Genomic DNA, 13,385 nt, shown 5'->3' on the forward strand with positions numbered 1-13,385 from the left:
CTCATTCCTGTTTGGTTCAGTCCCCTGTCCACACGGTGAGTGAGAGACCTCTAAATGTTGCTGATGTTGACAACCCACCTGATTTTGACAGCCAATCTGATTTTGGCAACATGCCTGATATGCCTAACAGTACTACAGCTAATACTGAGTACTTATCTACCAATGGAGTCACACCAACCGAACAAGTGGATGAAACAATCTTGATTGAAAATGACTCACCCATTGATGATCCAGGCGTCCAAGAAGAGCAACTTCCAGTTGAGGAGGCTGGCACCAGAGGTGCGAATCCTGAGGAGAGAATGGAGGAAGCAGTCCAAATGGATACAGGGGAAACCACACATACAAATGATTTTGTCAGGAGATCTGAGAGAAACGTCGCCGCCCGCCACGACGGCTGGACTATACGGAGCTAGGCAATCCCCTGATCACAGCGGCAAAATCATTCTTGCAAGGCCTGTCTTCAGCTTGGGAGATGTCATCAGTGATGGTGAAGAATTGGTTCCACCCCTTCCTTGACCCCTCGAATAATCATCATCTAACTGTCTACCATGCACAGGGACGTGCATGAGTTCAGGAGGGAGGGTGTAGCCCAGATGGAAAAACACATTTACACCAATGATAAAGAAAGAGAGTGTTTATTCTCTTTATTTGAACTGTCCACATCAACAGAACGTCATATTTCCTATGACCATTGAATGCACCTCTCAGTTCACCCCACGTGACGGCACCTAGCTCAGCGACCAATCAGAGCCACGCAGGCCGCACTGACCCTGTCAGCCAGGAAGTGAGGTGAAGGTGCATGGTGCTCCCGGGTTTTCTCATCTCAGCTAGAGGGTGGAGGCATCTGCTACTGAAACTGAGAAATCCACGGACGAAAGAGAGGAAAAACTAAGAATTGAGAGGAAGGAAAGCCAACATACTTACCTGCTGGATGTCCGAGTCGAGTAGCTGGATGAAGGAGAGAAGCAGCGTCGGTAAGACGCAGCGTTATTCGAAGGAAAAACTTGTAGAGACTTACCGTCGTGATCACGCTAATGCTAGCTCTCGGTCTCTCACAGGCTAACTACTCACCTTTCATCCGGAGACCTGCTGCAGTTCCAACACCAGCGTGTGTTAGGCTTTTGTGAAACAGAGCAACGGTGAGCAACATGTTCTTAGCTGCTCTAAAGCTAATTGTTGTCAGTTCACTGTGAGTTTAAAGTAACATGGAGGGTAATTTTTAGTGCATTTCTCTCTCACAAATAGGCCTTTAGTGTGGAGAAATTAAGCACACTGCTTTAATACCTCTGAACTGAACTCACATGTGTATTTTATTGCTTATTTGCACATAGTTCTGAATTGTTATGGTGTATTGTATTTTGAATGTCAATGGTTACTTACCATAAGTATTGTTTAATTAATGTTTACATGAATAGAGAAATATTTGAGCAACTTAGATGTTTAGTTCTCATATTTGATATACTTGAAAATTGAATGTTGTACAACAGAACTGTGAGATTTGATAAGATTTAAGATGTTGATGCAATGAATACGAGGTTGATGCAATATTTTGATTTTACATTTTAACCTTAAACAATGCATCTGAAAGAAAGTCTGATTAGAATGTACATTTTATGACCTGGATTGTAGGTCAGGTTTTTGGAGAGGACAGAAAAGTCTGAGGACCAGGACAAAATTCGGTCGTGATAGATGGCGAGCCAACCACTTTGAGGACGATCTACCCCAAAGAAGATACACACCCACACACTCATACATTTCAATTACACTCACAAGGACCTTTGAAGTTGGCTATTGCCAACTTAACTCTATATCCTTAAAGGGCCCCAACGAGTACTTTCATTTTCTTTAAGTGTGCACACTGTTTGTTTTGTTTTGTACTTTTTCTGTACAGATTGGACACTGTTTTTTATATCTTGTAGCAATACAAGAGTGGCTACTCAAACGTTGACATTGTGTCCAGGTCATTATTGCTGCTCAATACTTTGGCTCCATACGAATTTGGCATCTTCTGATACTGGCTAGGGCCTCATTACGAGCCCAAGTAGTTATTGTGCTGTAATTCACCTTTATACCTTAAAGTTGGTTACAATAAACATATATAAATAAAACCACTTTTTTTACTAAAAAGAGCCGGCTCTTTTTAGTGAGTCAAGCCGAAAGAGTCGGAATTCCCATCACTACTCTGTTCCTGTGCTACTGCCAGTGTAACTACCGCCCCTCCCCCCTCTGCTCAGCGCAAGCACAAGGCTCACGTGCGGAGTGAAGCGGAAAAAAAGTGCGAGAGAGGGTGAGAGAAAGAAAAAAAAAATTCGGCTCTAAGATGAGTTTCGTTCGCGACCGACACATCACTAAAGTCATTGCTTTCGTCCAGAGTTACTCATACAAGGTTATGCATTTGTGCCTAAGAAATGCTCCAGCTCCTCATGAGGTAATACTGGTGGATGTCAGTAATGTGGATGCTGGAGCTGCTTTTCTGCCTAACAACACCCTTCGTGTTTTAATTAACTAACGTGCACGAAATAAAACTTGGCATTCACTGTTTTAAAATTGATTTCATAAAAGTATTAATTTGGCTTAAAGGACTTTATTACAGAATTCCTTTGTGTAGTAAAATTTATAAGAGAACATTGTTGAGCTGTTAAAATTGGAGACAATCCAACTGAATTTTTCACCCACATTCATGAAGTTTGTCACAATTTAAATGAGCATGCTGTTTAGGGTCCTTGGTCACACGTTCCAGCACTTTAACCGTGATAAATAAACATGTGTCATAAATAAATGTATCATAATAAATATCTAATAATATGATAACAGCAGCAAATATTCAGTATATCAGTACAGACTCCAGTCTTTCATTTAACTGTTTTTAAACAAACTTTATTTTCTGCATTTGTTAATAAGTATTAACAAACTGTATTAACATTTATGGATTAACACATCTGTATGTGTGTTTAAACATGCCCCCCACAGCGCCTTAGTGAGACAGAACAAACAAAAATCCTTTTCCCGTAAAGGCAAATCAAACAAGGCAAATAGAATAACATGGGGTAATACTGCAGGGTCCAGAGGGTCAGGGATAATGACTCATTCTCAGCAATGTTACAGTTTAAACACCAGACCAGATCCATCCACAGCAGCAGTGTGACTGTCACTGCAGTTATTTCAGTGGGATGAAGTTTGATCTGTGTTGTTTACCAAAGTGCAACAAAAGCTGTTTAACATGATTCATTTTGAATTCTTACAGAAACATTGTCATATTTGTCTTAAAGTGTGTACAGCAGTCTGTGACATCACTGATGCATCCACCAGCTCTTTTTGAGCCTGTTATCACTACACAAACATTTGTTTAGTCTTTCCTGAAAAATAAGGTCAAAAACAGTGCACAGTCAGACATCCCACACTGGTTAAAGGGAGTTAAACCTACTGTAACTCCCAGTGATTTTAGAAAATATCAGTAGTTACAGGCTACAGCGGTGTATCCCAGCACTGATGTTAAGTCAAACATGGACATATACAGAATAGAAATAACATTGTTTGTAAAAGCCAAATTAAATTTGGAGGTGATTTAGCACTGTTAAAATCGGAGCACTGTATGTTACTGTAATGTTTTACACTGAACGACAAACTTTAGTGTTGTGTATAGTTTAGTGTTCAGTGCTGAAAGCAGGATTTAGATTTTGAACTGTAAATGTGTACGTGATTGACTTTGTGGAGATCAGAGTACATGAGTGCGTTTCAAACACGTGGCTGTTACAGTGTATGTGGGTGGGGACGATCAGCCAATATTTAGCAGGAGGTGACACTGAGGATTGTCACAACCAGTCATGGACCGTCTCTGGATCCTGAGCTGCACTCTGTGTGTCCTCCTGAGCTGGATACATGTGGATCAAGCAGTGGCTGAACCGTGAGTTTGTCTTCAGCGTGTTTTTGTCTGTGTGAGTTGTTCACTGCAGTAACTGCTGTATGTGTGATGCTGTATGCAGCCAGTACCTGGTGGCCATTCCTGCAGTTATTGAAGCTGGAGCTGAGGCCAAATTCTGTGCAACTCTCCGACAGCCCAGTGGGACTCTGGTCATGACTGTCACTTTGAAGTCCCGAGAGAAGAACACGACCTTATTCACGCATACGTCAAATGAAGCATTTCAAACCTGTGTTCAGTTTAAGGTTGGCAACCAGCACTTTCACACACAAAGTGTGTTTGTTAGTTTTTATCGTAAGCATTATTGGCTTAAATGACTATCTAAATATCCCACTGTCCCAGGCTCCTTTGGTACAAAAGGAGGTGCAAGACTTTCAGGTGGAGGTACGAGGAGACACATTTTACTCCAAACAAGTCAGAAAAGTGATGATCCGAGCGTCTGATACCTTCACATTGATCCAAACAGATAAACCCATCTACCTCCCTGGACAAAAAGGTAACAATGTGTTGTTATGTTATTCATAACATGTAGTTCATCCCCTATCAAATCATCATGAGCCAGCTGCTCCACCATCTCCAATTTGTATAACAAGTTTTATGGTGTAAAATTTGGACACACATACAGTAATTGATGTGAAATGTTTGGTTCATATAGCAAATGCTTTTCACCATATTTTAAACGTCCATTGACCGAGATGTTTGTTCGCACTTTGAGTCCATCTTTGAACAGAACTATTTAAAAAAATTCCCACAAGCTTCATGTTTGAGCTCACACTAATGAAGAACTTCACATTGCAACAAAGACAGCCAGTGACAACGTCTGAATGGTATGTAGTTGTATTTCACAGTAATGCAAAATAAAACATGCAGAATACTCAGAGTGCACAACTTCTCCCAAAGAGCAAAGGCCAAGTTATATTTTCCATTTTGAGACCTTCGCTGTGATGGAGAATGAGACAGTAATTGAGATTAACTTTGGAATAAGCTAAGGGGCATTACTCAGACATGATTTATTTTTTGTCCCCGATTACAGAGTCAAATTCATTTTATGTGAAAGTTTAATGGTTTTATCTTTAATAGTTTTATTGTTCACAATTAAATAATTATGTTCAAACATGGAATTCAAAGTACAAAAAAACATGAGTGAAGTATATGGCGGGCCACGGGTGCCAAAATGTATGAAACACATAATTAGATAATAAATTAAATGTCTCATTAATTAAAATATAAATTAGTGATATTAGTGATAACAATTAAATTTCAATAAATTATATATCTATCTATCTATCTATCTATATATATCTGTCTATATATATCTATCTATATATATCTATCTATATATATATATATATAGATAGATATATATACATACACACACACACACACACACACACACAATAGACATTAATTAAATATTAATTACTTCATTTAAAAAATGTAATAAATTATTTGAATGATGTGAAAAAGTTTCTGTTCATCTGGATGTTTTCAGTTCCAGTTGCTAAGGCCAGTTCTCCTAAGGCGTCGAATGATTTTAGGCCTGTGGCTCTGACTTCTTTAGTGATGAAGTCATTCAAGAAGATAATGAAGAAGCAGATTTTAATGCACTTTGAACAACATCTTGACCCCTTCCAGTTTGCCTGTAGAGCAGGAAGAGGTGTGGAGGATGCTGTTGTCACACGCCTGCATCTCTCGTATAAGCATCTTGAGGCCCCTCACACCCATGCAAGGTTATTATCTGCTGACTTTTCATCAGCATTCAACACAATTAAACCCTTCTTACTTGCTGACAGGCTTTACAATCATTTTAAACTTGACACTAGTCTGATTGGCTGGCTGACAGACTTTTTAACTAATAGGTCACAATGCTCTGACGTGCTCTCCTCCTCTACTGGATCGTCCCAGGGGTGCTGCCTCTCTCCCCTTCTGTTCATTCTGTACACAAATGAGTGTCGCAGCAATTTCACGAACAGACACATCCTGAAGTTTGCTGATGACACAGTGATCGTCAGTCTTCCTGTGGGGGACGAGTCAGGCCATGGACAGGTTGTAGATGGTTTTGTGGCTTCGTGTGATGAGTCTTTCCTTTCACTGAGTGCAGTGTTGGGGAGTAACGGAATACATGTACCGCCGTTACGTATTCAGAATACAAAATATGAGTAACTGTATTCCGTTACAGTTACCGTTTAAAAAGGTGGTATTCAGAATACAGTTACTTTGTTGAAATACATGGAATACACGGCGGTACTTTCCTGTTTCATATTGTCGCTGGGTCAGGATTATTTGGGTTTGTTTGACAGCTATGTTCTGTTGTTCCAGGCGGCAGCGTCACGGTTGCCATGGTTACAGGGTGACGCGCTCTCTCTGCGTGTTTCCTGGGAGAGGCGCTTTTTGTTGTTGTTGTTGTTGTGCTAAGCTAAAGGCAGAATGCTACAGGCATAGCTCTAAAGCATGTAGCCTGATGGGCAGTGTAGTCCGTGCTGCAGGGAGAATGGACTACCATACCCGTTATGTGTCTGTGAGCGAGGAGGGAGAGAAAGGAAAAGTCCGAGCTGTCACGAGCAAAAAACGGGAGCTGGAAGCATGTAAATATAATAATAACCACTGCAGCCAAGAAGAGTGCCTGACGAGCCCAGTTATAAGTAAGCTATTAAGACTCAACTGTACACTGTGTTCGTGTTTTCCTCCGGAAAAATAAGTTCCGTTGGAGCAGTCTTTCAACGCTCTCTCTGTCTCCCGCAATCAAAGTTGACCCAGACAACAAAGTAAAGCTAGTTTTTCGCTACCAGCCCGACACGGAACCGGACGTATTAGCCAGAGGTCCCTTTACTACGTTTCGTACTACGTACCTTCAGTAACAGTAATAAATCACAGCAATAGTACATTCATGTAGTTGTAAACAGCATGATAATATATTAAGTATTCCAAAGTATTCAGAATACGTTACTCTCATTGAGTAACGTAACGGAATACGTTACAGGATACATTTTGGGGCATGTATTCAGTATTCTGTAATGGAATACATTTTAAAAGTAACCTTCCCAACACTGACTGAGTGTGTCAAAAACTAAAGACATGATTATTGATTTTTAGGAAGTCCTCTTATAGCTCATCACCTACTGTGATTAAAGCTGTCCCCTTGTGGGACAATAAAGAATTTGAATTTGGGGAAACCCTGAACCAATGACTTTCTTTTGGGTACGATACCAGAGCTCTGCTTTGGACTTCCTCTGTGTGCAGAACCTAACAGCCCATTGTTAGTCAGTGGTGCTTGTGTCAGTCATTATGCAAATGTACTGTTTATACGATTGAGGAAACCTGCAGTCATCTGAGATTGAGGAAGTCACCTGGATCAGTGACGAAACGTTTCTCCCACTGAAAACGTCCAGATGAACAGAATCAACTTTGGGGGTTTTCCTTACCTGGATGATTGAGTGTACACTAACACATATTTAGGTATTTATGTCTAATTTCCAGTTTCCAACACATATTTAATGACCTTGTTATATATTCAATTCATTATTTCTCGTTTTGATTATTTATAAGGATATTTAATTATTTCACTGTCCAATTAATGATTTTCAATTTAATTAATTATTGTATGTTTCCTCTTCTTCAGTGTTCATTAATCAGTTTTATCTGTCACCCATCAAACTCAGGGGCAGAGACAATTTAGACAGAGTCCAAAGTAATGCTTTGGCCTGGTGTCTGTTTATTTAGTGTGCCCTGCTTAACACACACAGTTCATTTGGACCTGATGGAGCTACACCATAAGCAGTATTTTGTAATACTTGCCGCGTCACTAAATATGTTTTTAATATTTTTATGTAGTGTAACCTTCGAGTCTGTCCACGTTACCACCAATCCATATCAGTCCATTATCTGGGATCTGTATTGACTTGCTATGTAGGGTAAAAATCAGATGTTGTGTTTGTTGATAAATTGCAGTGACAGATTAATTCACTGCAGCACAGCAACCATGAAATATTTAATTAAAAATTGAAAAACAAAATACATAATTTAATTAATAATACATTTTTTTAGATATTTAATTAATTATTTCAATTTTAATTAGTTATGTAATTATGTGTCTATTTTGTTAATTTTAGCAGTCATGGCCTCAACCCTAATGGACCTTTGTTTTAAAGTATAAGGAGAGAAACAAAGAGATAATCTCTTTAAACTTTTTCTCACAGTGAATTTCAGAGTCGTTGCCATGGATAATAAGATGCAACCGGCCAATCAGCTGGTGAGTTTTTGAACAGTGTTGTTAATGATGCTGTTTAGAATTGGGATGCAGTGATTTACACAACAATTTCTTAACTCTGCCTGTCTTTGGTTCTTTCTTTCAGTATGATGTCATTGAACTTCAGGTAAGAGAATATCTCCAGAAAAGGTTTTTACCTCTGCTGTAAATGTAGCAACACAATGCTGAACACATGGAGTCAGTCAGACTTGATTGTTCCCTGTTCACTGCTTGCATACGCTGCTTCTGCAGTATTACTCCAAGTCACTGACAGTGCAACGTTTCACATTGGACAAATTGGGTTGCATATATACAGAGGTGGGTCAAGTATCCAAAAATTTTATTCAAGTAAGAGTAGCATTGCTTTAAAATATTATTAAGTAAAAGTGAAAAGTAGTGGCCAAAAAAAACACACCAGAGAGATTGCTGTCAGTGCTCGCAGGGTCAGGTGCAGCTGCCATTCCAGCCAGCCTGTAAGCCTGTATAATGATATTGACAACTAAGAGTTGTACTGGTCTTACAGCCAACAGGAAAATATCCAGAATACCAGATTACCAGTCAAGCCCTGCTGTCACCACAACTTTGCACTGCCAGTAAAGTTAGAAAGCCCTGTGACTCATAGCTGACTATGGCATTACCGGCTTTTTATTCCTTTAATTGGTATTACAGAAAATGAACAAATAAACAAATGTTCAAAAGAATTATTGTGTTTTTACACCTGCCTTTTCATTGGAAGCAGGGAAGCAGGGCAAACTGTACACTAAAGTCACTTCACTACAACATCTTTTGCAGGGTTGTTAGATTTTTAGGGCTGTATGCAATAGCTTTTTGTCACTTGATTCCTCGCATGTAATAATAATTTTGATTTAATGACTCCATAAACACAGCCACAGCTTCCCTGTCTTTACAGCCTAGGTTTCTTTATATCATTAAATTTTAAACATTTTTAAACAAGTGCTTCACATTCACAAGGGGACTAAGCTGGCTACAAATGAAGACAGGTCATTTTTAAGTCCCTCTAAATTTATAGAGACAGGGGGGCTCTGTGCATCTCCATAGTGGGCACATATCAAAGTGGCTCTGATCTTAAGTCAGCCATTTTTAATCACTACAACTTTGATGTATTTTTACTATTTACACATGCTGTACTGTTTTTGACTCAGTTTTCATTGTTTGGTGTATGTAGCAATGCAAATGTCAGTGTTTAGTTATACTTCAGGAAGAAATATATGGATCAGTTTAGCTCAAATATCCTCAGTCTTTAATGATATTGCAAATATTGTTACTTATCATGTAAAGGCATAGCAATTTGATTTTTTGCTGTACAAAAAGTTAACATGATGACAGGTACAGTGTCAAGCTTATCCAAAATTTTGCATGTGTTAAAAGACACAGCGAGGACACACCTACATACAATCTTGAATTAGGTGTCACTGTCATTTGATTTAACAGGATCCAAATAGTAACAGGATTGGACAGTGGCTAAATGAAACATCCAATAGCAGAATACTGCAGCTTTCTTACTCCTTGGACACTGAGGCCCGTGAGGGACCGTACCAGATCATTGTGTCAATGGGTGAGAGGAAAATATCTCACAACTTCAAAGTGGAGAAATATGGTAAGTCAGTCTTATTTATTCTTAAATTCTTTGTTGTAATGGAGTGTAAATGCTGACATTCATATTTTTCCCCAGTTTTACCCAAATATGATGTGACAGTAAATATATCTGAAGAAGTGAGTATTGGGCAGGAAGACATTGAAGCTGAAGTGTGTGCAAAGTAAGGAAAAGTTCTTTCAGGACAAATAATGTGTTGTTGTAAAATCTGGAGTTTGGAGAGCAAACTCGACTCATAATGTTTATTTATTTTTATTTAAATAGGTACACGTACGGACAGCCTGTACCAGGACGTGTTACAGTTAATGTGTGCCGACCTATTAATAGGTATAGCAGTTTTGGTATATCGCTGTATGATTGCGATCTTTTGGCCCTATTGCAGATGCCTGGCTCCTGCCACACAGAGACAAAGCAGGTACAGTTATGGCTTCGTTTCTCTTTTTTCTGATTCTTTGGGTACATTCAGGCCACTGCATTAGCATTACAGCATACGGGTTGCCTGCTCTACCCAGTTAAACTGGCTCAGACTTGTTTCCTCCATGCGTTTGAATTTTTTAGTGACTTGATCAACTGATCTTTCTTGGATGGACATGTCAGTTCCAAAGGAGTGAAGTGGTTATTGTTGGGCCTAAATGGCTGCAAAGGTTGTGTTGGTGTTTCTAATACCTGCTAGATAATTAGCATTACTGGTAGGGCTAAGGCAAGTGGTGTGTCTCATTATGTCTGTCACAGAAAAGAATACAATTTCTGTGAGAAAACTTCAAAAATACTGTGATCAGACTGTGACACTTAAACAAGCTGAATGAATATACACATATCCAAAGATTTGAACAATTTTGACTGATTTACTGAGTTACTGGTACAGTACAGTGTTGTTTTGTCTGTTTGTGCTATATACACAGTATTTTAGTAGTTGGCAGGCCACATTATGGCATCATAATGCGGTACAGTGCAAAAATATTGAGCCACTCCTCTTTGTTTATATGTTCCATGTACATGGGAAATAGCTACAGTGGTTTACTGACACATGCAAACACAAATGGAAATGCAGCCTGAACTCTCTCAGGCAAGCTTTCATAAGTTCAAGCCCTGCTGTTGTTGGCGTTTGTTTTAGATTCAAAGAACGAAATGGGAATAAAGGATGTGTTTTGGCTACAGGCTGCTTAACAGTGTTGGGAAGGTTACTTTTAAAATGTATTCCACTACAGATTACAGATTACATGCCCCAAAATGTATTTTGTTACTCAATGAGAGTAACGTATTCTGAATACTTTGGATTACTTATTATCATGCTTTTTACAACTACATGAATGTACTATTGCTGTGTGATTTATTACTGTTACTGAGGCTACTCGCCATACCAACACCAACTAGATGTTTAACTCTTAATATAAATGAGTAACAGTAGGTGGACATTAGGTAAGGCTGCACTTTTTGCAGCGATCTCGTATATAAAACTATTCTGTGCGTATATAAAACAGGTCCGAGGCTCCGAACCGTAGTAAAGGGACCTCTGGCTAATACGGTGGGTTCCGTGTCGGCTCGTAGCTGAAACTAGCTTTACTTTGTTGTCTGGGTCAACTTTGCTAGCTCTGACAGAGAGAGGTGTTGAAAGGCTGCTCCAACGGAACTTGTTGTTTCAGAGGAAAACACGAACACAGTGTACAGTTGAGTCTTAATAGCTTACTTACAACTGGGCTCGTCAGGCACTCTTCTTGGCTGCAGTGGTTATTATTATATTTACATGCTTCCAGCTCCCGTTTTTGCTCCGTGACAGCTCAGACTTTTCTCCTTTTTCTCCCTCCGTCGCTCACAGACACATAACAGGTATGGCAGTCCATTCTCCCTGCAGCACGGACTACACTGCCCATTCTTTAGGGCGATGCCTGTAACACTCTGCCTGTTGCCTTCATATTTAATTATCTTTTGAATAATAATTATTAAAAATATTTCTTCACGTCATTATGCGGGGCCGCAAGTAGAGGTGACATGCGCTGCGAGATTAAGACACAGGCATTAGAGCCTCTTAATGTGTGTTTGTTTGGGTTCCACCGGCGAGGAATTAGGGTGGTTATGGCCTTTGGGAATAAACTGTTTTTGAGTCTGTGGGCCTTTGTGCTGATGCACCTGTAGCACTTCCCTGAGGGAAACAGGCTGAACATGTTGAAACCAGGGTGGGAGCTGTCCTTGATGATGTTTGCTGCTCTGCTGAGGCAGCGGGAGGAATAAATGTCCATCAGGGAGGGGAGAGGGCAGCCGATGATCTTCTGTGCTGTCTTGACTACACTGTAAAGTCTGGCTCTGTCCAGGAGATGTCAGCAGAGATGAGGACACCAAGGAACCGGAAGGTGTGCCCCCCCCCCAAGTCAGTGCTTTACCTCCTGAAGTCGACGATGGCCTCTTTGGTTTTCATAGTGTTCAGTCCCAGGTTGTTTTCTGAACACCAGGCTGCCAGCTTCAGGACTTCCTCTCTGTAGTCTGCCTCGTCTCCCTTTGAGATGAGTCCGAGTACCGTGGTGTCATCAGCAAACTTGATGATGAGGTTGTTGTTGTGGGTCGAACTGCAGTCGTGGGTGTAGAGAGAATACAGGAGGGGGCTCAGCACACAGCACACAGTCCTTTATCCAGACAGATGTGAGAGGGGGGAGGCCAAGAGTGACCAGTTTGGTGATGAGGATGTCCGGGATGATTGTATTAAAGGCTGAGCTGTAGTACACAAAAAGCATTCGTTTGTAGCTTTGCTGCTGTTCCAGGTGAGTCAGCACAGCGTGGAGGGCTGTGGCGATGGCGTCTTCTGTGGATCTGTTTGCACGGTATGCAAACTGGTGGGGGTCGAATTCTGGGGGGAGGTAATCCTTGATGTGCTGAAGGACTAGTCTCTCAAAGCATTTCATGATTACCAGCGTGAGGGCCACAGGGCTGGTGATGGGAGACTTCTTCGGCACTGGGATGATTGTGGCTGATTTTAGACAGGATGGGATGGCTGCCTGATCCAGTGAGAGGTTGAAGAGTCTGGTGAAGATGAGGGTGAGCTGGTGTGCGCATGCTCTTAGCACCTTGCCAGGTAGTCCGTCTGGACCGGCCGCCTTCCTGAGGTTCACTGCTAGGAGCACACGTCTGACATCGTGCTCCGTTACAGTGAGTGGAGCGGTGCAGGAACCAGGTGAGGATGAGGATGGGAGCAGGGCTGAGGCAGATGAGTGTTGCTGTTGTGGTGTTTCAAAGCAGGCGAAGAAGCTGTTTATTTCCTTTGCCAGCTGCACACTCGGGTTTTCTGTTTTCACAGCCTTGGTGGTTGATGATGTCTTGTACTCCCTGCCACACCTCCCGTGTGTTGTTGCTGGACAGGTGGGACTCTATGTTTCTTTTGTGGTCTGTCTTGGCTTTTTGAATCCCCCTTTTCAGGTCAGCTCGAGCAGCCCTGTACAGAGCTCTGTCACCTGACCTGAAGGCGGCATCGCGGGCTTTGAGGAGTGAGCGGACCTCGATGGTCATCTAAGGTTTTTGGTTTGGGAAAACCAAACAAAACCAAAAATGCTTTTTAACAATGTCACGTTGTTAAAATACAGAACTTGATACAGTCCAGTACTGATCCTGTGAAAGTT

General features: G+C 40.9%; 1 protein-coding gene across 1 annotated transcript in view; it reads left to right on the plus strand.

Moving 5' to 3' along the window:
- The first annotated feature begins 3,785 nt into the window (after positions 1-3,785).
- Positions 3,786-13,385, plus strand: part of LOC116319984 (alpha-2-macroglobulin-like) — a 33,558-nt gene continuing 23,958 nt past the window's right edge. The window contains exons 1-8 of the mRNA XM_039608430.1: positions 3,786-3,904; positions 3,984-4,164; positions 4,262-4,415; positions 8,116-8,168; positions 8,272-8,292; positions 9,618-9,783; positions 9,859-9,943; positions 10,045-10,195. Coding sequence (XP_039464364.1) covers positions 3,825-3,904; positions 3,984-4,164; positions 4,262-4,415; positions 8,116-8,168; positions 8,272-8,292; positions 9,618-9,783; positions 9,859-9,943; positions 10,045-10,195 — 891 coding nt within the window. The 5' untranslated portion in view covers positions 3,786-3,824. The remainder of the gene's footprint in view (positions 3,905-3,983; positions 4,165-4,261; positions 4,416-8,115; positions 8,169-8,271; positions 8,293-9,617; positions 9,784-9,858; positions 9,944-10,044; positions 10,196-13,385) is intronic.

Source organism: Oreochromis aureus, linkage group 3 (genome assembly GCF_013358895.1).
Source record: "Oreochromis aureus strain Israel breed Guangdong linkage group 3, ZZ_aureus, whole genome shotgun sequence".
Lineage (NCBI taxonomy): Eukaryota > Metazoa > Chordata > Actinopteri > Cichliformes > Cichlidae > Oreochromis > Oreochromis aureus.